Source organism: Patella vulgata, chromosome 3, assembly GCF_932274485.2.
Source record: "Patella vulgata chromosome 3, xgPatVulg1.2, whole genome shotgun sequence".
Lineage (NCBI taxonomy): Eukaryota > Metazoa > Mollusca > Gastropoda > Patellidae > Patella > Patella vulgata.
In genome coordinates, this window is record NC_065881.2 from 51,024,753 (window position 1) to 51,051,360 (window position 26,608).

General features: G+C 36.2%; 2 protein-coding genes and 1 non-coding gene across 4 annotated transcripts in view; 1 reads left to right on the forward strand and 2 right to left on the reverse strand.

Moving 5' to 3' along the window:
- The window catches only part of LOC126815549 (uncharacterized), a 35,137-nt gene extending 14,791 nt beyond the window's left edge, over positions 1-20,346 (forward strand). For both annotated transcript variants that reach the window (XM_050541243.2, XM_050541244.2), the window contains exons 11-22: positions 723-838; positions 1,160-1,307; positions 3,316-3,513; positions 5,432-5,519; positions 5,939-6,111; positions 6,611-6,699; positions 10,588-10,758; positions 11,859-12,009; positions 12,251-12,304; positions 12,603-12,761; positions 14,845-14,970; positions 16,547-20,346. In XM_050541243.2, the coding sequence (XP_050397200.1) occupies positions 723-838; positions 1,160-1,307; positions 3,316-3,513; positions 5,432-5,519; positions 5,939-6,111; positions 6,611-6,699; positions 10,588-10,758; positions 11,859-12,009; positions 12,251-12,304; positions 12,603-12,761; positions 14,845-14,970; positions 16,547-16,860 (1,787 nt within the window). In that variant the 3' untranslated portion in view covers positions 16,861-20,346. The remainder of the gene's footprint in view (positions 1-722; positions 839-1,159; positions 1,308-3,315; positions 3,514-5,431; positions 5,520-5,938; positions 6,112-6,610; positions 6,700-10,587; positions 10,759-11,858; positions 12,010-12,250; positions 12,305-12,602; positions 12,762-14,844; positions 14,971-16,546) is intronic.
- An 854-nt stretch (positions 20,347-21,200) lies between these two features.
- Positions 21,201-22,938, reverse strand: LOC126815196 (uncharacterized). The gene is made up of 3 exons (XR_008787540.1): positions 22,880-22,938; positions 21,939-22,055; positions 21,201-21,340 (listed from the first exon to the last, which is right to left on the reverse strand). It is a non-coding gene; the product is annotated as an uncharacterized LOC126815196 (transcript).
- Positions 22,939-23,339: 401 nt separating this feature from the next.
- On the reverse strand, positions 23,340-24,052 carry LOC130010488 (T-box transcription factor mls-1-like). Its single transcript, XM_056099277.1, has 2 exons — positions 23,933-24,052; positions 23,340-23,549 (listed from the first exon to the last, which is right to left on the reverse strand). The coding sequence occupies exons 1-2, from the start codon at positions 24,050-24,052 to the stop codon at positions 23,340-23,342; spliced, it is 330 nt and encodes a 109-aa protein (XP_055955252.1).
- Between the last annotated feature and the right edge of the window lie 2,556 nt (positions 24,053-26,608).

Here is a 26,608-nt window from a genome sequence, read left to right on the forward strand (position 1 = left end):
GTATTGAGGAGCTGCGTTATTGCGACATTTATACACTAATGTTAGTATTTTGTAGCTGACTCGCGCCTCAGCAGGTAACCAGTGTAACGAAGCTAGCACATTCTGGATGTGATCAAACTTGTGTGTCCTTGTCACTATTCGGGCTGCAGTATTAAGAACTTTCTGGGTCTTGGCTAAAAGTGCTTGTGGGATTCCAGAAAGTAAACTATGACAATAATCAATCCTGGATAAAATCAATGATCTCACAAGTAGTTTACAAGCGTCAGCAGTAAGATAGTCCCTGATGTTGTATAATTATACAGCGTAGATGATAGTAGAATGTACGGCATACCATATCAACCTGAAGGATCAAATCAGAGAAGGATCAAATAACACTCCTAGGTTTCGAACATTTTGGTAGAAATTTATTTCTAAATTACCAATGGTGATCTTAAGAACGAACAGTCAATAGTTTTTTTGTATACACAGCTGGCGTGTGACATTGGGATTTGCTTGAAATAATTAAGATATCGACCATCTATTGATGATAGCTATAAGCATCCATAGGCTAATCCACAATTCGGTAATCATGTTGACTTACATATGGAAATATAAGTATGAACTTTATCGTTATTAAGATATTGTATATAGAGTGGCTGAAAAGTAGTATGTTGTTCGGAACGGGGTGGGTAATATGCCTAAAACATTGTCATACTGCAATATTGTTTTTAAATCATTTACAGGGGGATTGGCGTATTCGTGGAACACAGATGTAGTGACTTCTATGGTGCTACAATTGTTAACTAGTGTTGTCTTTGTTGGTATCTGTCTAAAAGCTACGTCTACGGTACAGCTACAAGTAAGTCCGTTTCTAAATTTAGCATAAAAAGCGTCACGTGAAAATTGAAAATTACTAAATGTTAGTCTCAAAATGTTTTTAACGGGTTTTTTTTTTATTGTGGTCCTGAAAGTTAATTCTCTGTTTGCAGTATGCACCTAAAGGTTTCATCGACCGAATATGCATGACTTCATTTCCCGACAGGTGTCAGAAACGGATAATATTTTAGACTTTGAAGACTATTATGTGTGTTCAATGGTCCTATTTGCATCTTTTGGACAAATCCAGCAAAACGATTAAATTTAAGAGACAGTCAGTAGCTTGTGTGTCAATGTATTTCAGGCAGCAAAGGTATTAACGTTTGCATATGCTGTGATTATGACGGCCGTTTTTGTTGGTACCCTGGAACAGATTGCACAAGATTTAAACAATTTCCGGGAACCGGTTAGTGATAACAATACATCATCAACAACAGTATCTCCACCACAAGGTATTTTAACGAGATATTTTATTGTCTCACAATTTAGCCAAGGAATCGTAAAGTTTTTAATTTTATGTTAATTTTTATTCATTGTCCAGTTTTGAATTTGATTTCAAGCCAAGCTAAATCGGAAATGCCATTCAGTTTGCCATTCAAGTAAAGCATTGGACCCACAATTATTAAATCAGTATGCCAAGTGTGGTATTGTAGCATCACCTGTAGTTTGCTATATTATTAAAGAGCACATAAAATAACCATTTGACAGTGGTATGTGTGATTATATTATAAACACTCACTGAAATTCATTTAAGATACATTGAGATATCTTCACTCAAATTAACAAATAAAGACCAATGACGTCACAGCGATCAACTGGGGGCGAGGGGTGATACCTTTCCATTACACAGATTAATCGGCGCCGTTGTACGTCTGGCCCATTTCTTAATACGGTACAATAAATAAAACGGACGTAAAATACAGCTATCAAGTGAAAATCATACAAATTTAGGTCATTGACGATTGTATGGTTTTGCTATTACGTTATAAACATAAACAGCAAATAATATATATATTGATATATTAGTATTCACAATGCCATTAATGTATATTAAAAAATACGAAGTGTATATTTTGCCGTCCGACGGTTTTTTACTTTGTTTAATATTTAGCCTACTTCCGTTCGACATGCGCAGTTGTCGATTCCTGATATATTCCACCATTTTGGAACATTAAAAACAACTCGTCTTTCAAGTTCGGCGCAGAAGCACGATTTTACGGGAAAAACATAATCCACTGACAGTCTAAGTACTTAAATTAAAAACCAAAACCCGCAGAAATATGCCCTTGACCAAAATAGAATAATATTCTAAATGCCTTTCTACAATTTACATTTATTATCTTATTTTCTTTTAAAAATAATTCTCCAGTTTCTACCATCAGAAATTCAAGTATGGCTATTTGCTTACTTATAAGAGACGGAGAAAGAAGCAATGTTAGACATAGGACGAATAGAAATGTCTTGTGGGTTACGGTTGGTTTATGGGTTAATGTCAGACGGTAAAATAGCCCACGAGTTAAAAGAGCCGGCTTCATTGCGAAAGCTGCTAAGCCCAGGGGTCTGTTTCACGAAATTTTAACTAAGATAAAATCTAGATTTTAGTAATTTGATTGGATAATATTAGATTTATTTTAGTGCTTAGCCAATCAAACTTGAAGTATCTACTAAAATTTGGATTTTATCTTTAGTTAAAATTTCGTGAAACAGGCCCCAGGAATCAGACAACTGCTCATGTCAAACGGAGGTGACGGCTAAATAGTAAATAAAGTAAAGAACCGTCGGACGGCAAAATATACACTGCCTAAAAAAATAATAGAGGGCAAAATACGCTACCCTTTGGGACTCCAAGTAAAACTCAATTGTCTCTTTTATATCTAAATTTTAAAATGGCCGCGGTGTTTTAATCTAGTCGATTATGGGCTTGTTATATTAATAAATGTATGAATAATAATGTATTATTGAAGACAGAAAAAAAGACCCGAAAAGGGAATATTGAACTCTTTAAATATTATTTTCCAGTGGCATGTTTATAATGTATAACAGCCCAAGAAGAGAAAGTCCCGCTGTTAACAATGTTCCTACCTAATATAGTGATTGTTTAATTGTAGCTTGTAGGTGATGGTTGGTCTAGAGTCTAGCGTTTATTGACAAACGGCATTTGTAGTCCCTGTGACGTCACTCGCTAATGAACTCAAATTGAAATGTGTTTTAAAGCGTCTGACACACAAACGGAAATATATAGAGTTATTTTATTCAGATTGGTGTAAAATTGGTGTAAAGTGTATATAATAACACTGTCTTCAAGTACATAGCACTTTTATATTGTCATTTTATGTGCTCTTCAACAATCTGTAGCTTTTAAAGGATTCTATTTTCAATATAATAATATGTTTACCTTCCAGTTTCAACTATAAGGTTTATATAAAGATGGAATTATGTTGTTTTTCCCCTTATTTTCAGCTATAAGTGTAGATATACCGGTGTCAGTAACAACAATATATCTGGGAAGTTTAATTGCTATATTTATGATAACAGCTTTAGTACATCTACAAGAGTTTACATGTTTACTACATGGTTTATGGTATTTACTGTGTCTACCATCCGGTTATGTTATATTAAATCTTTACAGTATTTGTAATTTAACTGATCGAAGTTGGGGTAAGCTATATGTATTAATAAACATACATCAACCCTTTTTTGTGAGTGTTTCAACATGCCAGAACGAAGGTTAATTACAGAACTTAAGACAATTAGGTTAAACATTTGTTAAAAATCAATTATTCAGAGTAAAACATTGGCTCCTGTGTTCGATCCCGATGTTGACCGAAAACGTTCATCGGATTTTCCGGCGTGGTTCCCCTTTGTCAGTGGTGCAAAACGGGACGGCAACGTATAGTCGTTTGGATGGGACGAAAACCCGTGGTCCCGGGTACACATTGGCGTGCACTAACCTAACTCTTGAAAGTGTAGGCCGCAGTGGCGCTGTCCGGGCAAATTTTCCCCCATAGTACACTGTATGGTCGTATGCCCGTCTTCATTAGCCCTGTGGGTGCAGAGCAGTAGGACATTAAACCCCATTTTATTCCATGCAATGCAATACGCGGAGGGATAAAACAATTCAATTTCCACCAATTTTAAAAACAAATCATTCCAACATTTGTTTAATTTATTAATTATCGATAAGTAAGTGCTAATTTAAATTGGTTCATCCGCAGAATCTGACATAATTCCGGCCATCTATTTCAACAATGGCTGTGGGAACCAACTCATTTGTTTAAAATGTCATGAATGAACGCTGTGATGAAAATAAGGTTTATGTAAACATTCTCCGGAAAGTACATTAATGTATATACTTCTGATAATTAAAATGTTTTTTGTCCACTGTGTATCCAAATGTTTGGCGTCATAGTGCACTACGTTTTACGTTATCTACTGCAGACCTAGTTCAATGTCGGAAAACACAGCCATGTCGCTGAACTCAAATTTGTCGATTTTATGACCGGTATCAATGTTCCGCAACCAGAGAATAGCACTGTGCTTTCCCCCAGGTTTTCTGTGTGGGTTTGGGAATTTTAAAATAGGTCACATCCAGATTTCGCAGGTCTTATTTAAAGGCTGTACATTCAGGCTTGAAATGAAATGAAATGAAATGGGGTTTAACGTCCTACTGTTCTGCTCCTATACTGGGCTAATGAAGACGGGCATACGCCATACAGTGTGCTATGAGGGAAATTTTGCCCGGGCAGCGGCACTATCGCCTACTCTTATATCGAATTCCAACTGCCAAGGGATCTTTTATGTGCATTCCAATGTATACACGGGACCTCGGTTTTTCGTAAAATCCGAAGGACTAGACAGCTGTCCTTGTCAGGCCCTCCGTTCTGCACCACTGACAAGGGGAAACCACGTCGAAAAATCCCGATGAACTTTCTCGGCCAATGCAGGGATCGAACACCCAACCTCCAGGCTAGTGAGCCAGCGTCTTAACCACCTACCCACCGTGGCTCCCATTCAGGCTTGTCGTCTGTAATATGGCTAGTGCACTCGAACGTCAACAATTTGCCGACCTAACTATAAATCTTAGTTTTGATTGGTTGATAATTATTGATAGCCAGGAACATGGTGATGTCCTGTGTAATGACATAAAATAAGCCTTTTTAGTCTTTAAAATTTAATATCTTTTTTATTTTTCAACACAAAAGTCTTGTAATACAACATTTATTATTATTTAGCAAAATAATCTGCTTTGGTTCCCTTTATGTGTGTTTTGAAGATATGTTTTAAAACTTTTCAGCGGGGGTAGACTTTATATTGGGATATTTTAAAACTGCAGACTGTACCCAGTGGTAAAATCTTTTGGTTCTTATCATCACCAGCAAAGTCATATATGCAGACTAAAGATGTTGCGACATAACGGGGTCAAAAACTCTGAAGTACCAAGAATTCAACTATAATGACTATTCGAGTAAAGATAGCATAACGTAATAAAAAAATCTCAAAAGATCTGAGCACTCTATTAAAAATAAACTGTTTTATTTTGACACCCTGAAAATATAGTTTCCGGATCTTTAAACAGGTACCCGTGAAGAAAAATCTCAATCTGTAACTGTTGTTAGAGAACCATGGTATACGACCTTAGCTAGTATATTACGTCAGATATGTTTGTAAGTAAAAAAAACCTAAGACTTCATATCGTCTTGTTAAAGTCCCACTTCCCTATTGATAGCGCCAGAACCGTCAAAATTCTATTAATTGAAACATATAATTTCAAAATGTTGCTTTAATATGTAATCTGTCAAATCTAGTTGATTGATGTTATCAATTTATTATGGGACTGAGACTTGTTATTCTCCAAAGGAACAAATGAACTGGGTGTAAGCTATTAGAGGAGAATTCTCGAAAGGAATAAATGAACTAGGTGTAAGCTATTTTAAAGGATAATTCTCTAAAGGAATAAATGAACTGGTGTAAGCTATTAAAGGATAATTCTCTAAAGAATAAATAAATTGGACATAAGCTATTAAAGGGGACTGCTCTTAAAGACGAAATAAATTCAATATATATTATATATGTAATTTTATAGTTGCTGTGACAGAAACAAAAAACAGACTGGAAATATTGGTAGTGATGGTAGAGCTCGAACTACCAGTATCTCCTCTACTGATCATGATGGTCAGTATGTAGACAGACCTTCTAGAAACCAATCAATCATACCGGATGAAGAGGACATAATGGCCACCACTTCATTACAAGAATGTACGAATATTATAATTAATCAATTTCTTAGTTATTTTGTTATGGATGCAAGCTGTGGCTCGTTTATAGGGGATGCATTCTAATAATATAGATAATATTGGCAGCTACAGAATCAAATTTCAAAAAGAATTCTGGACGCCCCCACTCAAACACCGACACTAAATTAAAGGTTGTACTTATGGTGTCATTGACGATATCAGGAACATGACTAAATGTTAAATTTACTAATGTTAAATTTAGTGATTTACTAACCATTGCAATTTTGTCAGAATAGGAACGCCATATTGCAAGGTCTGGCAGCCTGTATGGCGTATCTAACGCATTTTGGATTAAGGGTAGAACTTGGAACAGGAACACCCCTTCTTCTTTATCTCAAGTATTAGTGATTAAACAAGTAATAGTAAAAAGATATTTGCTAAAAATCTATCAATGTGAAGAGTAAATCGGCCATTTTAGAGTGAGTGTTTTAACGAATTGAATGTCTTTTATTTGATCTAAGCTGGCGGTCTTTCTTTGGAAAGTGATGAAAATCAGGAAAATACAGAAGAAGCTTTGCCCATTGAAAGTTGGTTAACACCAGATTTAAAGGTAGAGATTTAATTACAAAATCAAACATTTCATTTAATCTATGCTCTGAGCAAAGAACTTCAGAACTTGCCAAACTCTCAATGCTAATTATTTGAAACAATAGCTCAATATCATCATGGATTCATGTCTAGGATCATGCTATTAGAAAATGTTTATTATTCTTGATAGCGATTCTTGCACTGTGGATATCTAATCGACATTCCTCGATAAATTTGGGCAATTTCAGACAACATACTATACTGACAGAAGGATTAACCCTTAGGAGGGTTTATATCGGGTGTCTTGTTGTGATGAAACCTGTTATATCGTCTCCCTCAGTACATGGAAAAGGGGTGGAGCTTATTATTGGCCCTCGGGGCATAAATACTAATGTGCAAGTTAGGCGGAAATAATTAAGAAACATATTACGCCTTAGTCTCTGCTAACCACACCTTAACATGATCGGTGAAGGTGACTTTATAGTTCAGATTTTTAAACATTTGTGTTTGATTAGATATGGATTCATAAATCTTTAAGACATAATCAGACGATTAAAGGTGTATGTTTTATCAAAAAATGTTAAAACTGTTAAAAATCTTGTTTTGTGACAATGTGGTCTGCCTTCAGTTGTTCAAATTATGTCCCTTGATATTTCAAGGCGAAGGCTGACAGATGTTCATCAATATGTAATCATGAATATGTAAAGCCTATGTGGGTGCCAAGGCCAAGCTCCTCTCAAACTTTGGTAGAACCGATAAAGTATTTACGCATAGAGTATACCTACTTATAGTCCAGGCATTTTAACTCAATTTTGCACCATTTCGGGCAGTTGCTGCAATAGAAATGCCGACCACGTTTTATGGTCGGTCTAGACGTATATTATCACCAAAAAAAAGTCCCAGTCCGAAATCCGTGACCAAATGGGTCAAATTGGAAAAAATCCAAAATGGCCGCCGGTTTTGACTGGAAAATACCAGTTTTTATCCACTTACCATAATATGATTGAGTTTGGTATCAAAATATATCCTTTCGAGGTAGCTGGATCCATTCCCATACACATTTTGGTGATAAGTTATACCGCGGAGTCATTATTGGGAAATAATTCCAGATGGCGACCAGTTTTGGCGGGAAAATTCGAATTTTACAAAATTACCACATTTGGTGTCAAAATATATGTTTTGGAGGCAGCTGATCTCATTTTCGACACATCTCTTTCATCTTGGTAATTAACTGGTTCCCCTGGGTCAAAATAATGGGAAATCCCATTGGAGATTTGGGGATTACGAGTGGTTGAGTCCGCCTCAGATCTAATACGATGACATTCATCAAGCATCAACTAAATTTCATTTGGACGCTCTGGTTGACCACTGCTCACTACGGACGCAGCATATCTGGCATATCGAAAGGGGTCACACTCAGCCCACTGTGGACGCAGTGTCGTGGGCGTGTCCGATTTCGATCACCAACCTCGAAAATTGAGCCAAGATGGCCAAACCTATTCATTTATTTCAGAAAATGATTCAAATGTTGAGACACAGGTGGATACAATATCACCTATTTGTCAGATATGCAGTGAACTGTCCATCGTCATTCCCAAAATGACGGAAAGATAACGGGAATTGGGGACCGATAATAATGAGCCGATTAAGATTCCTGACTTACGTTCAATAATGAGCGGAGATACCAATTTCGATGGCAGAGAATTGAGGACAGAATAAAAGTTGGTGTAAAGTCATGACTAAGTTGAACAATAAGCCAATGGCATGCTAGGGAAAATTTGAGTTCTGTGGCACATGGTAGAAGTGATTTGACGTATATGCCATGACATACCATACATTGACACTTGGTTAAGGGATTATGATTAAGTCACAAAGATCCGAACATGAACATAGTTACCTGCAGTCAAGAACTTAACGACCTGTGAGTAAGAAAAACAAGCATCAAAAGGGACTGGTATTCCTTATAAAGGGTACCTGCCAAGTTTCATTCGATTCTGTTCCCTAATGAGGGTAGCGGTAGGGAGGTAGAATTGAAAGTAGACTCACAACCCCAAGAACGAGACGACGATCAAAATACACTTTAAGCCAGGCCAAGGAAGTTAATGGTGACAGATTAAATGTCATTCGTTGTGACGGTTTGCGTATTGGCCCTGAGTATGCTAACCGGCAATAATGGTTCCCGACGCCCGTGTAGCAATTTTCCTAAATTCATTTATATAAATAAATAAAACTAATACAAATTAGTTGATTCTGAATATTATGGAAATATTAATCCGTCTGTAAAATCTATTTTGGAAGTCATCCGTAGAAATCATGGTCTGATTGAGCTTGTAGTATCTCTGGAGTTAGTTGGAAGAAGGAAAGAGCAGCAGAAGAGGGGGGCCCAATATTGGATGGCACATTTTCGGAAGAGAAGGCACATAGCCACCCCCGCTCCCTCCCATATACCTTGTTAGGAAATCTCATCGGATTCGAGCGTTATCAACCATTTCGAGTTTATTTTGTTTTTGCATTTATGAGGGCAGTGTAGGCGGTTGACTACCCGGCCAGCATGCCTATGCAATTAGGTTTTTTGCTTAGGTTACACAGAGTGAAGAACAATTTCTGTGCTAGATGTTTTATAAATAAGTTTGTAAATAAATAAGTGTCATCTATTTAGGGACACCAGCCTCAATGCTGATTTATTAAATACAACTAGATTAATGTCAAGTCGTCATTTGTCCTGTCTTGGCTTGTCCAAAAAATAGGCATTGGGAGTTCTACTGTTTACTGTTGTAACAGACCATGTAAAAGACAACGGTCCGCAAAAATGAATTTTGGCACTGCTGACTCTCTAGACCTTGATACAGACTCCTCCACGTCATTAACCTTAAAACATTGACAAATAACTATGGGTTGTTCATTATTAAATGATACTGTATCCATCTGTGTCTGAACATCTCATTCATTTTGTGCCACATGCTTCAAAAGGCACGACCAGCTTTCGCAGTGACCTGAGAGTGACCCCAGTCGACATACCCCTATGCCGCTACCGCAGTGAACTGGAAGACACTCCAAATGAAATTTAGTTGATACTGGATGAAAGTCATTTTATTAGGTCTAAGGTAGGAGTATCATTAATCTCCAATCCCTAATCGGAAATCTAAATCCCAAATTAGAATTTCTCCTATATTGACACAGGGAATCACTTAATCACTAAAATATGTACAAAAATAGATTCAGCTACCTCGAAAACATATATTATGACACCAAACTTGATCCTTAATGTAAAATTCGAATTTTCCCGCCAAAACTGACCACCATCTTGAATAACCCCTAATATTGACTCAGCGGTAACACTTATCACAAAAATGTGTATGGAAATGGATTCAGTTACCCCGAAAACGTATATTTTGATACCAAACTCGATCACATTGTGATAATTGGGTGGAAATTGGAATTTACAAGCCAAAAGCGGTAGCCATTTTGGATTTTGGCCAATTTGACCCATTTGGGCACGGATTTCGGACTGGGACTTTTTTTTGGTCATAATATACGTCTAAACCGACCATAAACCGTGATCGGCATTTCTATTGCAGCAACTGCCCACACTTTTGCTATCTTGCCTGGACTATTATTATTTCTATTACATCTTTATTGCGAATCATCCATGATTATATATTTTCTCAATTTGACTGACTGCACAGCACAGTGGACGCGTACGGATACCCCCCCCCCCCTCTAGATTTGGTATTTGATATTCATTCTTTTTACTTTCTGTGTAGTTTGTCTGGTCCACAGGTTTGTCTTGTCCGCAGGTTTGTCTTGTGTATAGTGCTGTCCCCCTGCACTCCTATAATCCTCTCTATTATATGTGCAATATTGCACCAGGTTAACATTAAATTATTTTTTTTAAATATATATTTTTCAGTCAAAGTATCTTGACCTATTTAAGAAACATGGTTATGATAATACTTTATTTATATCCGGTATGTCGAGTAAAGAATTGGAGTCAATGGGCATTAAAAGTAAATCTCATATCCATTACATAGCAGAACAGATTAAACGATTACCTTTATTTGAAATAGAATATGAGGTACCGGTAAGTATGAATAGAAACGATTGGCACATTATATTTCTGACTATGGGGTGGGGAAGTGAGGCGTGGTAGAATAAAACCTTTTGTGTATTCGAAGACCTGTGTCCATGACTAAATTTTCAGTAGTTTGTAAAACTGGACAAGATAAATTTAATTCGAGGATTAAAGGGTGGTGTGTGGCTCTAACCTTGAAATAGACGAAAATGGTTCTAAAAGCACGTGCTGTATGTAAAGTGATTTATATTCAATTTTTGAAAATAATATCTATTTTGTTCGTTGAAATACGTGAACAGTTCGGGGCCACGGTGGCTAAGTGGGTAAGACGCTGGCGCGCTAGCCTGGCGGCTGGGTATTCGATCCCTGCATTGGCCGAGAAAGTTCATCCAGATTTGCCGGCGTGGTTTTCCCTTGTCAGTGATGCAGGACGGAGGGCCTGACAAGGACAGCTGTCTAGTCGTTCGGATGGGACGAAAAACCGAGGTCCCGTGCACATATTGGCGTGCACGTAAACGAACCCTTGGCAGTTGGGAGTCGATATAAGAGTAGGCCGTAGTGCCGCTACCCGGGCAAAATTTCCCTCATAGCACACTGTATGGCGTATGCCCGTCTTCACTAACCAAGTTCAGAGCAGAGCAGTAGGACGTTAAACATCATTTCATTTCATTTCAGGTTAACAGTAGTCCATTCTACACGTTTTTTAATATTATTTATTTGTCTTTTGTGAATCAGCCTTCCAAATTGTTTTGTAGGATATGGTTTTATTTGTGCATTATAAACTGGCACCCGAAACCATAAAATACACGACTTGGGTACAGAATATAAAACGTTAATTGTGTCTTAAATATTGGATATTAGGACCCTATATTTTCACGGCAAGATAACAACATCAATATTGATTGAAATTTACCAATATTGGATTCTACTTCGTGTTTTTAATTTCGAATATTATTGGAAGTATTGAGTTAGAGATTTTGCCCCTTTGGTCTTTTTTAATGTAATTTTGAATGCAGTAGAACGATGGATTTCATCTGAGATTCAACTCCCTATGGTAACTTGTACTTCTAAAACCTATAAGAATACGCGTGTTTTCAATTTTATTTTAGACAAACGTAGGTCTATGGCTAGAGAAGATAGGACTTGATATGTACAAAGAAAACTTCAAGAGAAATCAAATACGAAAACCATATGAGTTACAGATATTGAAAACCTACAGTAGAAAAGAATGTATGAAAGAACTGTCAATATGTAAAGATGGTACGTAATAGTATTAACATTACTTAACGTCATTTTAATAGAATATTGTATGCTTATTAATGATGCATTATGTAAGATTTATATAGAGAGCTGACAGTTCTCGCTATAACAGTTTACAAAAAGATAATGAAAAGGGAATACAGAACAGAGTGGCGTTAAACCCCATTTCATTTGATTTAATGGTTAACATGCTGGATCATATTAAAATTTGAGATAAAATGAATTTATTTCTATTTTTCAGGTCATATCAAAAGGTTGATGTACGCTATATCAAAGCTCAGGAACCCAACAGAAGGCAAGTGGAAATATATAATGATAATACATAAATCACAAAGAAGTTTTCCTCTGGAAAAAGTCGAATTATAAAACAGCTTTCCTAATACATACAATATAGCTTTTTAAGACTTTGAACTTTGATTTCGTGCAACACAATATGTACACTATGTGAAAATTTAAAGTACACGAGAGGTGATATCAGATGGTAGCCTATTTGTAACTACATGTATATTTAAATGAGCACAATTGAATCGCCCTCTCTCTCCACTTTCTCGCCTACTAAATCTTTAACTGTGGTTTCAACCTATTTATTGCAGCTGAGAGACAAGCTAATGAAGTGAAGGCATATATTGAGATGACACCGATTCATTTATTAAAGGAATCAAACGTTGGCGAAAATATTTTCTGGAAGTCTCTTATAGATCAATGTTTGACCCCAGGTCAAGAAGCTTTCAGTATTGAGGTGGAACTTAAAGGTTAAATTTTGTCTAATATCTAATTAGGTTTTAAGTTTATTTTAATTTGTTCAACTCCACTAGACAACACGATATTGGCGCTCATAGGCGTACGGGGAAATTTTTGACTGGGGGGGGGGGGGGGCGGTGCCCCAAAAATGTAGTTAGGTTCTTAGTATGTTACATAATAATCATAATATCTCTTTTGCGATGAATAAGTTCTTAATTTCTAAATCATCAATAAAAGAGAACTAAATTTTATTTACTTGTAATATACACAACAAAAAACAGTTGTTTATGTAACTGTAATTCGTGGCTTACTGTACTCCAAACAATAGAGGGTTCGAGTCTTAAGTCTAACTATATAGACACTCTGAATTTAAATTCGCTGTTAAATTGGACGCATTCAAGAACACAATATTTTTTTATACAACTTTTACAAAGTACAATTGTGTGCTCAAATTTTCCCAGCATTTGGTGCCCAAAATGGGGGGCGGCCGCCCCCCAGCCCCCCCCCCCCCCCAGCTCGTACGCCTATGTTGGCGCTTATACAATACAGACCCAATTGACAAGCGTTAATCGCCGCATGAAATGACCATTTAATAACAAATTAACCATTTTTAAAACCAGAAATGAACATAATTTTTTAAGATACGTATCGATAGTACTATATAAACCGGGAAACCCAGCACGACGCCTTCACCGCTGTCTTGTAATTGTGACTTCAAAAATCAAATTCCGTCAATTAATGCGCAATTGTCCAAGGTAGACGCATTCCAAGTTTCGCTCTAATGGCAGAGCCTTTGGCTTTTTTCGAAGAGAGTCGCCTCAAGAAGAACCAGGCCAAAAACACTGATGAATAGGTCCTGATCCAAAAATCATTTGTAATTTTTCTGAGACTTAACTGGAAGAACATGCGAAACAGACCGGACTAATGAATGACATGAACGACGACAATATTTCTCGGAGTATGAATTAATATAGATTGAAACCGAGGGAAAGATAGGAAGATGGAGTTTAACGTCCACTCGACACGAAGTAGGTCATTTCTGGACTATATTTTCCATTTTATTTCAATAATTGGGTTGCGCGTAGGGGTCTTTAGCAGTGGGAGGACACCAGAGGCAGGGGCCTGGTCATGGTCATTTAGGAGTACGGCCGAGACATTGTGGCGCAAAAATACACATCGATTCCAGCGTAAAAATCACCCTTACCTTTGACTTCCATTTGACCATATTCCTGAAGCAACGATCGCGAATTTTACAAGATGTACGGAGTTATTTCCATCAAGCCTTCTATTAAAGATGCCATTTGACATTGGAAATTGGAAAATTGAATTGAAAACGAAAGATATGGAAAATGAGAATGATTGTTTCATTAAAAATTTACCAATTAGAAAAATACAATGATATGATACGAAAAAAATCCCGATAATCATGAAAACAATATTACGCACTATTCTGATATACAGATTATGACGTCATGATACTCGTTTCATTTCTGACGCAAAAATGATAGCAAAAGTGGCACAAAAGACATCGTCACCAGGCCGCTGACCAGAGGCCCCAGAGAAAACTCATGAGGTTGGAAATGGCGACCAAAATCCTTGTCAGTAATGTCACGTACAAGCTGGGAATCGAAACCCCGCCACTTGAAGAAAATTTATTTAATTGCTACGTGGGACATGTGTAATGGAGTATGTTGGCACCAGGGTTCCATGTCTCTTGAAAATTGGGGGTTGGGTGGCCGAATGGTTAGCACGTGCGCGCTGTATCATAAAGCCTGCCATTGAGTCAACTGGCGTGGTTTCGAATACCCGGTTGTACGTGACAAGGAGTAGGGTCGCCTGTCCAACCTCGTGGGTTTTCTCCGGGTCCTCCGGTTTCCTCCCACTGCTAAAGACCCCTATGCGCAAGCGAATTATTGAAATAAAAATTAAACCATGTGTTAGTCCCGAAATGACCTAGTTTGTGCCGAGTGGACGTTAAACCCCATTCTCTATCTCTCTCTCTCTCTCTCTCTCTCTCTCTCTCTTCAAAATTAACTTGCCGAGCAAATATTTTCTGGCCTAGGTTGTAATGCGGATAATTAATTTTTGTTTTAGATGCACTAAATAATTTACGATCATTATGGTTGATGGTATTAGCGGTTACCAACACTCTATGGTTAATTCTAATATCTACAATGGCTAGTAAAGTCGATTTAACTGTTGTTGGTGCAAACCCAATTGGTAAGTAATGTTACAATATAATCATTTCAACATCTGGTAGAAGAACATGCTATTTCAAATTGGGGGTGAAGCATCTGGGTCATGAGAGTACAAACCCTATCGATATTCCGCGTTCCGCAACCGTTCCGGAGTTACCCGTTTTCTGAAAACCTTTATTAAAAGCGGCATTAGGTAAGATTAGATAAAGAGCTGACAGTTCTCGCTATAATAGTTAAAAAAAACCCAAACCAGGGAATATGTTGAAAGTTTCAGTCAGATAATATCAATCTGAGCCTAGCTATCGGCGATACAATTATACTTAGTCTAGCCTCGATTGTCATTGCTACCATTACGATAATAAACATTTTTACGATAACCGCATCAACCGCAAAACGTATTTAGATATACTTAATATCGGAGCCATCCGATGGCATCGAGAGCTAATTATGATCTTGGTAAGTTAATTAATGTCTAATTAATAATTTATATAACATTTAAGTCGTAAAGAAACACCTGCAGTAGGTAGATTTAGATATCGCGTAATGCCTATTTAAAGAGCACATAAGGTGAAAAACACAAATTGCATGCACATATTAATTCAGCTATCTTCACTCAAAGTAGCAAATAAAGACCTCTCGTAAAAACGACTTTGCAAATTATCGAAAACACTCTTATTATCGAAAAAGCCAGTGACGTTACAGTGTCCAAATGCATATTAGGACTGTTTATTCTTTAATTATCTATATACAGTCGGCGTGTGTATTCATTAACGCCTGACTGATTCCTTAATCCCCTAATTTTATCGAGACTACTTTTTTTTAACTGATTTTCTTTTTCAAATTTGGCGGGAAACAGTAGCCCTGTGAGAAGATTAACCCTATTAATTTTCAAATTTAGTGTGGAAGTATTGGGATTGGAGAGGATTAACCCTGTACAACTTTCTGCTTCAGAGACATAATTTTATTATGTGTCCGGAAAAGCTTGTGAACACGATATAGATTAGATTCATTGAAGACATAAAGGATCCTTAATCCTTATCAAATTTGCTCAACATTCAGGTTTTCGTTTCTGATAATTAATTATGCTGTCTATAATATTCTTTTTTCGTGGCATAGCGGCCATGCGCGTGTATTTCAACGCTTTGTGTGGGTATCTCTAATATAACTAGCTTTCTATATACGTTCGTTTATTTGTTACATGTATATTTGTTGTATTGTATTAATATCATTTTTGTAATTGTGGGCGTTTACATACTTACTTACTTACTTAAAAGCGATGAAAGAGGTTTACTAACAGGTTTTCTTGAGAGAGCAAGTTAGTGTAATCGACCTTCTTCATTATGCATATATATAGCAAAGTGGGCGGTATTTACTTGTGACATCAACATTGGACATTCAACAATGCATATTTGACATTTTAAAAAAAAGTTGATACTACTTTGCTACTAGAACGCCAGTTACGTTAGCAGCTTCCCCTTATGGAATCCATGTACTAGTGCTCAAATATGTCTTTTTTCTATTTGCCTTTCAGTATGTTTGGTATATACCTTTGTGACTGAAATACATTAATAAGTAATACTAAATTATTTTGTTTTCAGGATTGGCTTTCGTAGTGATTTTTGGAATCATATTTGTAATTCAATTCTTGAGTATGTGGGTACATCGCTTTCAAACATTAACTCATTTCTTAGCTAGAGCACCTTATAAATGTGGAAGTCCGTATAGATCCACTTGGACATTTAAAGACATTGATCAGACCGGTGTTCGAGATACTGGTGATATAGAAGCTATTACCAGCTTAAAAGATGCCGAAAGACAAGCAAAGCTAAAACAAATAAAAAGAGCTGAATCTATTAGATCAAATACAAGCTCAACAGAGAAAACCCCCCTCATTGAATCTAGAGTTCTTTAGTATGATATTTGAATTCTTACATTCACCTGAGAAACTTGAAAACGTTTGAATAGAAGGGTTGGAGAAGATCGACAACACGTCCCTGCAACTTTTCATTTATGTGATATAGATATATGTAATATAAATGTAGTTAATTCAATGGAATATAATTTTCCTATGGCTGTGTCAAAATATTTAGGAAGAATGAAACCGAAATATGTGATTGTTTTATTATGGAATAAGAGCAAGTCGCCAACATTTTATTTCAAATAGTGACATTTGACGGTTTGCCCCCCCCCCACCCTGGTCATTTAAAGAAACATTATGCAAGAATTTGATCAGGAGTGGGCCATATGTGCTCTAGATCAATCCTGAATAAAGAAAAATAATTATATTGAAATTTTCAGTCAAATTACTTTCAGTTGTGTAAAGTTATGAGTGTTTGGCGTAGATTGTTCATTATCGTAGCAATGGTACTTGACAATCGAGACTTAAGTCTCGATTATCTATTTTATCGTTTGGCCGCGGTGTTGTAATCTACTCAAAATTGCACATATTCGATTGTTCAGATAGTTGATAATGGGCTTATCATGATAATTTACAGTATATATAACATTTGATGCCAGTAAAAAGAGCAATAGGCAGATTTAGCTCTTACATAATGCATCTTTACTATATTGATTGACGGTTTTATAATATCGTATGTACTAAAATGTACATAAAAGTTAACTTTTGGGTTAAAACTGTTGTTAAAATTGTATAGTTATTAGAATGTCGTGTATGTTTTGAGTAAATATAGCGAATAATAATAATATATATAATGTTCTTACTTACATGTTCCATTGTAGACACAGGTTTATGATTTATTGTGCGTTTGGAATATTTTACATAGGTATACCGTATATATTGTACATGAAAAAGCAGTGACTTGGATTGTTTGTTCCTAACAGCAAATGAGGTTTAATGTTCTACATGTACGTAATTACATCAACAGGGCTAATGAAGACGGGCATATGCCATGCAGTATGCTATGAGGGACCTTTTACCTGGACAGCGGCCTACTCTTTTTTCGAATTCCAACTACCAAGCGTTCTTTTACGAGCAAGCAAACGTGTACACGAGACCCCGGTTTTAGGCCGATTCGAACTACTAGACACCATTCCTTGTCAGACACCTTACAATATAAAAATGAAAGTATGCAATGAGTGATATTTCCTCATTTAGGTGTTGCCTCTTTGATTTTAGATTGGGATTTCTATGAATTACACAAGTAATAGATTGATAAACAACACTGAATAATTTGTTCAGTCTAATTTAATTTTAATGGTTTAATTTTATTTCAATAATTCGCTTGCGCGTAGGGGTCTTTAGCAGTGGGAGGAAACCGGAGGACCCGGAGAAACCCACGAGGCTGGACAGGCGACCCTACTCCTTGTCACGTACAACCGGGGATTCGAAACCACGCCAGTTGACTCAATGACAGGCCTTATGATACAGCACGCACCTGCTAACCATTCGGCCCCCCCCCCCTAAATAAAGAAAAACACAGCCATGAACTTACCAGTAGACACCAGTGAATACTCATTTTGGATGACGTGGTTTTTCACATTTTCGCGGCACACTTAGGAATCAATGATTTATAGGCATAATATTTTCATGTGTTACAATATAATACTTTCACAAACATTTTCCTAGCAGTGATGACAACTAAGACTTTAACAGTCTGTTTCACAGAGGTAATGCGAAAGCCTTCTTTTAACCCTGTGTACGAAGATTGGCCTTTATAAGTTCACACGCATTCTACGTGTGACGTCACATCGCACGGCGTCGATCATGGGTGTCGATAGCGCGTGCATAAACTGGCCGGGGCAGAATAATTGTGCCTTTTACTGATATTTTTACGCCTTTTATTTTATGTATCCATGTACACAAAACAGGAAATATTTTTTTTATTCAGATATACATCAAGCATCTTTATTTATTTATTTACTAATTCCTAAAAAAAAATGTTTTAGAATTTAATTTTCAGAAAGAAAAAAGTTAATAGGCCTACTATGAGCTAATTAACTCGCACCGATGTCATCCTTTTCAGTGATTGTACTGGTCTAGCGAATATTCACTGCTATCAGTTTTAGATTTTGATAGAGTAGTGGTGTTTTTAACGGAACATAACTTGCCTTCAAAGTTAGAAATTCGTGATTTTTAGGATACCGATTTAAGGTAAGACACTTAGTTAAGTGGGAAAATTAATTATTTTCACTTAACTTTAAGAAAACCTTGAATATGGACCTTGTTCTTTGTAGCGGCTGTAGCAGTGAATAAGGCGTTGGCTCGCTAACATTGACCCCCTCCCCTTGTCAGTGGTGCAGGACGGGGGGTGGGGGGGGCTGCAAGAAACAGAGTAGTCGTTCGGATAGGGTCAAAAACCGGGATCCCGTGTACACATTGGCGTGTACGTTAAAAATAACCTTGGCAGTTGGAATTCGAAATAAGAGTAGGACGTAGCGCAGCTGTCCAGGCAAAATTTCCCTTATAGCACACTGCATGACATTTTCCCGTCTTCAGTAGGACGCAAAACCCCATTGCATTTCATATTAATTGTAGTAATATCGTCTTGCGACATTGTTTTTAAATACATAGAGATATAAGCTTGTTTAAACAATATTTGTATCTTTACAAATTATTCTCTATTGTCAGTATATTATCTATGGTATGAGTTTATTTAAAGGACAATATTGGTGCCAGTCATTATCACATATGTGATAGAACTGGTTAAACACGTTCCAAATATTATTTTATCACAGAGATCATTGCTACGATAGAGGCGTAATCAATACTTCAACAATCGGAAATGGATTGTCAGATATCCTTTCACAGTCTCACACAGCAACTTTTGGTCTTCGAAAGAATTATTAGTGGGCAAAAATTCGTCCATGTACTACCCGTCACTTCAATCAGTTATATAGAGGGATAACTCGTGTTTTCCTTTTGCGTTCGTCACTTCCGATTGTTGAAACATTCATTACGCCTCTATCGTAGCAATGATCTCTGTGATAAAATAATATTTGGAACGTGTTTAACCAGTTCTGTCACATATATGATAATGACTGGCACCAATATTGTCCTTTAAAACGCAAATTAATTGTTTATGAAATAGTGTGAGAATAACAGGAAAGAGGGTCTAAGTTCAAGGATAGATTGTGTCAAAAAACATGTGACTGGAAACTTACCTATTGCATCATTTGGTTTAGTTTGACCAATCTGTGTAATTATTTACATCATATTTGACCAATTAGATAATTGAAGGTCCAAAACCCAAAGCTACAAAACTATCATATTGGTGGGCGCTTGTCAGACAACAGCTTGATTCCAGAAGGGGAAAGATGAAACAGTTTCTATCAGCAGACTCGCCAAGTCTGTCTGGCTAGTGTTTGAGAATGACTTTATTCTATTATGCATTGTACAATAACATGTAAGCAGCTATGATATATAAAATGTAAAAACGAACTGTTGCATTTTTATTCCTGGTAAGACAAGCGTCTTAAGAAAACAGTAAGAAGTAAATACACAACGTGAAGGGGGAGCAAATTCTAGACGATCACAAGGCTACTAAAATATGTAGAAAGAAATGATGCATGGGTCATACGTAGGATGTGGCGACCGGAATCAATGGCCCGCTCTCCACGTCTGACGAAAGGCCCATGGTACGTACTACATAATACATTCTTCAGATATGGCTTTTATCTCGCCAAAACGTATGTAATACCAGAGAATAAAAACGGAATAATTGATTTTATTTTATTTAATTTTATTTTACCTTGGCGGATGTATTCTATTTACATAAGAAACAATACATGTAATAACAAATTTAACAGTTCCTCTATTTAAATAAATAAATACACGAAGAGCACTTAATTAAAATTACATACAGAAACAACAGTCATACAGGAGGTATTAACTTGGCAATGCCCCATTTCACTTCTATAGGCTATACATCAGGTTGGCTAACATTATAAACATATTATGTGGACGGATGACTAACCGGCAGTCTAAATAAGAATATTTATTATATATCACAGTTCAACCATTCTTTTCATTCAAAAATGCACGGAAATGCCACCTTTCTACACAAACGATCCTGTAATCTATTGCAATTTATGTATCATGAGGTCACCAAATTGGAGTTAAAAACAGTGGCATTCAGTCTTTTAAACTTGGGTTCCCGGTGAAGATGTTGGACTTTCCAATTTCACTGTCAAACTGTCTTGTTTGGTAAGATTTGGTAAACTGAATGTCGTATTGTTAAAAACCTGAGGCATATCTTGTGGCATCCACGGGTTTTGAGAATAATACATGGGGGGTCCAAAAGGTGGTATTGGATAACCGGAAATTCCACGGTAACCCATTAACGGAAGACACATAGGATTCATCATGTCCATCTGACCGTTCATTCCAAAATAATGAGCGACAGGTGAAACTTTTGCCATTAAACTCACACCCTCTGAAATAGATAATGATATAGGTTATTATAATCTAAATGATAATTATGTATTTCAATCCAAAACAACTTGGGTTTATAACACTATTAATAGAATCAGAGCGATTTCCTTCCAACGACTCCGGAGTACTGTGATGGCGTTAAATCCTACCCCCTTCCTTTGATGTAGAGAATTTCAATGGGGAAATTAATTCTAATACTAAGTGGGGTTTTACGTTTGCTTCCGACTTAGAAGATATCGCGGTTAATAGTGATTTGAATCTGATTAATTCCATAGTTGGGCCTGCTGTTTTGTTATTCTATACTAGTGTTCTACCTTTGCATTTTAAAGAATTGTTGTCAAATATTAAAAAGGAGCTAAACCTCCTTGATTTACGTCAATGTATTATGTATTATGTACTGGGTAGATTGCATGCGTCATTTTGATTAGTGATAGGGAGGCTATATTTTTGCTTCGAAATAGTAAACGAGAATCAGTTTGCTAACTAATTATAATTTCATTTTTGACTAATTGTGTCGAAGGTGGAACACACAATCCAATAAACCAAATGAAAATATAAAATTCATTGAAATCGACAAGTTAAATTTTGATGTAACCTACCTGGTGAAGTGGTAGGCGAACTTGAAGGAGAACTAACAGATGAGCTGGGGCTTTTGCTATTGGAATGTTCAACTCGACATCGCTTAGAAGGTTGATTCAAGATCGATTCTTGCGTATCTAAAAAAAAATAAAAAATAAAAAAATAAAAAATTGGTTAAATATAAATTAGAGTTAAACTAAAAATGGAATGGAACGCAGGATATGAAATTTAACACAGAAGATGGACCCTTAACACAGAAGGCGTTATAAGTACGTGTTCAATTATTTGAAAGCTGTTAATGAGGCTTTGGTGTTAAGTCAAACCTATCATTAAGTACATTATGTCTCTTTATATTACATAACTATTGATATATGTTATATATTGCTTATGTTTATTAGAATTGTGGAGCAGGGAAGGGGATCTAGTGGTTTAACGCGTGTGCGGCGTAAAATCACAAGGTCTGTCATTGAGACGTGGCGTGATTTCGATTCCCCGATCCCCTAACGCGACGAAAAGATTATTTCATATCCTTTTGAATGGCACGCATGTGTAACACACAATTAAACGGTCTGTAATTAATACAAGAATAATTACATGATATCTGATCACATACGAAATCTATTCAGTTCCGAATGACATACAATGCGCGGAAATGACATATAACGGCGGGGAATTGTTATAACAAGTGAAATCACCGGATTAAGTAGAACCGCGGGTCCCCATGACCGCTTTTGTATACGTGACAAGGAGTAGTGTCTCCTGTCCAAAATAGTGGGTTTTCTCTGGATTTGTCCGGTTTCCTACCACAGCTAAAGACCCTTACGCGCAAGCGAATTATTGAAATAAAATTGAACCATATGTTAGTCTAAAATGGTCTAGTTTGTGTCGACTGAACGTTAAACCCCATTTCTCTCACTCTTTATTAAAATTGTACACATTATTGATTTGTATTAATACTTACTTGTAATTTTTTTATTAGACAGCGAACGGTTGCTTCTTCCTGAAGTTTTATCTCGGGATCTTGAAGAAAGAATACACAATTATAAATTCAGAATAACCCTTGCACATAGTTGTACAATATTTGCAAATAAATTAATAAAAATTTGTATGATACTGTAAAAATATTGTCATTTCAGTAAATAGTGCTGCAAAAAATCTGCTAAATACCCCTACTCGCCTGTAAAATCTCGTAGGGTTTCCCCGGGTCTTCCGGTTTCCTCCCACTACTAAAGACCCCTATGCAGACGCGAATTACTGAAATAAAGTTGAACCAAATGTTAATCCCGAAATGACCTAGTTTGTGTCGAGTGAAAGTTAAACCCCATTCTTTTTTTCTCTCTCCACAGAAAAATGCTGTCAATTCAAAATACTGCAATTTATTTTCATTTAAATAAATGATACTGCAAATCACTGTCGACTACTTACGATATTCGAGGATACCTGAATGCTTTTGCAAATGGATTATTGTGAATCTTAAGTTGTATAATCGTCTCATTTTGGTAGGCTGTTACCGCAAAAAATTCAGTTTCATCAAAAGGTATAACTATCCTATCGCCTAAACCTTTGCCATCGGCACCAGCTGGTTCTATTATTATCTTTGCCATGTATTTATGCATGGAATGTAAAACAATCTGAAAAAAGACAAATTCAACATGTTTCTTATTTAGATTTTTAAAAAAAAACCAACACAAATAGCACCAAAGGTTATAAGAATTTAATATTCTGTTTGATGGTCCTCATTGGTTTTCACAGAATTCTCACATGTCCTAAAGATCAAGGTATGCTAGCAAGTTATGCCAATACAGAGATATAATTATGGCCTAGTCACCATTCACTACAAAAGAAAGTTACCAAGTAGAGAACAACACCAAGAACCAGACCTATTCAACACGTATTGTTATTTGACAGACTTGGTTTTGCGCGGATGCGTGAAAGATTTTATGAAAATCATACAAAAATAGAAATAAAGTTTCAATCTAGATGAAAATTAATGGCTAAAATTTGTTAAACTCACCGAGCCTTCATTTGAATCTTTGTAGTTGGTTAGTTTAACTTTGGCAAACGACACTTTTCTCATCCAAAAGGCACCAATATTAGGCGAGTCATGATGAATAACTGGCGGATTTGGTTCCATGGGATCAGCACCGCCCACAGGTATCCATCTGTTACTGATAAACTTATAGCGCTTATTATCTGCTGAACAAACTTCTAAAAGTATATTGTAAAGTTGCGTTGGATTCAAACCCTCGATTGACAAATCAAGATGTGGAAACATCCGTCTGAAAGGAAAGATGATAAATAAGATTTAATTTAATTGATAAATGAAAACGATACCCCGACCCTACTCTTCCCTTTTTGGATACGCGTCGAATCTTACAGAAATTAATTATTGTCAAAACTTAGAGCGGCATTCATTAAGATTAGATAAAGAGCTGACAGTTCTCGCTATAATAATTTAAAAAGGAGAATTTTTATGTTGAAAATTTCAGTCAAATTACTTCACTCTCAGCCAAGCCTTCGATGATACAATTATAGTCTAGCCATAGAAATATATACAGTATCTATTTCTATGGTCTAGTCTCGATTGTCATTACTACCGTTGTTACGATGATAAACAAAGTCGCGGTTATCCATTCACTGTAACGGCATCAACAAAACATCGAGAGTTGATTATGGACTTGGTAAGTTAATTTAATGTCTAATTAATATAATTTATAACCTGCAATAAGCAATGGGCAGATTTAGCTCTTGCATAATGTATGTTTAAACAGCATTATCCATAATACATTGACGATGATGTTGACCAAAACAGAATCTTTCGCCCGAAATATTAAAGGTTGGGGTAAGAATACAATCAGATATTTTCTATTAATGAAAATGATTTGTAAAAGCAATTACCTGCCATTTCGGTTGATAATCATCTCTGTGCCGTGGTGGCCGAAAGTTTGCCAAAGACACGGTTCGTGTAATGTAACGGTGATGTCACCAACTGTTTTACGTATCGGCTTAGTAGTTGATGGGTCCATTTCAAGTGATTCTACACTTTCGTGTTGAAGTCCATTTGGCGACAACTGAGTTGGCACGGAATTTATTGGTAGTTTGAACGACTCTTTTCTGGTATCTTTTATGATTACTGGTGGGTACCCACGATCTGAATAACTTGGTGAAATTTCACCAGAAACATCATGCTTTCCATCCGAATGATAGCTCGACTCGCTGTGGTGATCATCTTGTGTGACACATGGCCGACCAGGTATAGATAAATCCAAAGGCTGTAAAGTAAAAATGGTAGATAATTTAGTTTCGTTTGTTTTTCGAGTTTTTGCCTTAAAGGTACATTATGTAAGATTTAGATAAAGAGCTTGTCATTCTTGCTATAATAGCTCAAAAATAGATAATGTAAAATAAAAATATTAAAGATTTTGTTAACATTTTGTAGTTTCGACAAGATGTATGCATTGTGGTAACTAGGGCACTGGTATATTCGAGACTTAGCCTCGCTTTCCCATTTTTAAATTAAATTTTTAAATGGTGAACCCGTCTAATCTAGTTAAAATCTCGAGTATCCGATGCCATCGAGAGTAATGTTGATTATGTTATTGTTTTGTTAATAAATGTCTCATTAATAGTTTAGACAATATTTCGGGCCTAAAACCCGGAATAGGCAGATTTAAAAATCTCTATTATTTTTTTACGATTACGATTTCAACTATAGGAATATATTTTATTACGAAGCACTGAAATTCTTTTTTCCCCCTTAAGCCTACAATAACACCACATTGTCACTCGCCAAACTTCCTAATCTCTAAACCATATCCAAACTATGAGATTTGTGGCTATCGCATAACAAAGCATCGCTCATCCTAATCTCTAAATAAACCCATCGAAACACCTGAATTTTTTTAAAGACAATTTCAGCATTTTCATTCCTAATCTCTAAATAAACCCATCGAAACACCTGAATTTTTTTAAAGACAATTTCAGCATTTTCATTACTGATCTCTAAATCATGTCCTAAATTTCCAATCTTTTTCTTTTTACCAATTTCTACAATCTGAATACGAAGCATTGCACTTTCTAATCTTTAAATCATATCCAAAATTTCCATTAATTTTTTCACAATTTCGGCAATCTTATAATGAAGCATCGCACTTTTTAATCTTTAAATCAAATCATGTCCAAAGAAAAAATCTCCAATCTTGTTTTACGTTTTACGAAGCATTACGAAGATTTCCTATATAAATCTTACCTCATTCATATCCATTGTCGTGGGCATATTTAACAGATCGTTGAATACTGATAATTGACGGCAGCTGATGTATAGATGTTTCAAGTTGCAGGGTAAGATGTTTTCTGTGGACAAATCATTTGATACATGGTGGTAAAGTCATATGGCGGACGATTGCAAGAAGAGATTGGTTAATTGATGCCACCGACATGTTCACACCTTTGCAAGTGTGAACACAATAACAATGGAGTAACCAGAACTCGCTAAGGGTTAGTTATTACACTGATGTTTAATGAGAACTATGAAATAACACAACATGCAACAGTTCTTCAACATGTGACAAATCTATCTGGGATTACCGATAACATAAAGATAGATGATCACCATAAGGCCAAACCAATCAAATAACTCAATACCATATAGTATATTAACACCAGTAATAATTTTCCAACACTATCTAGA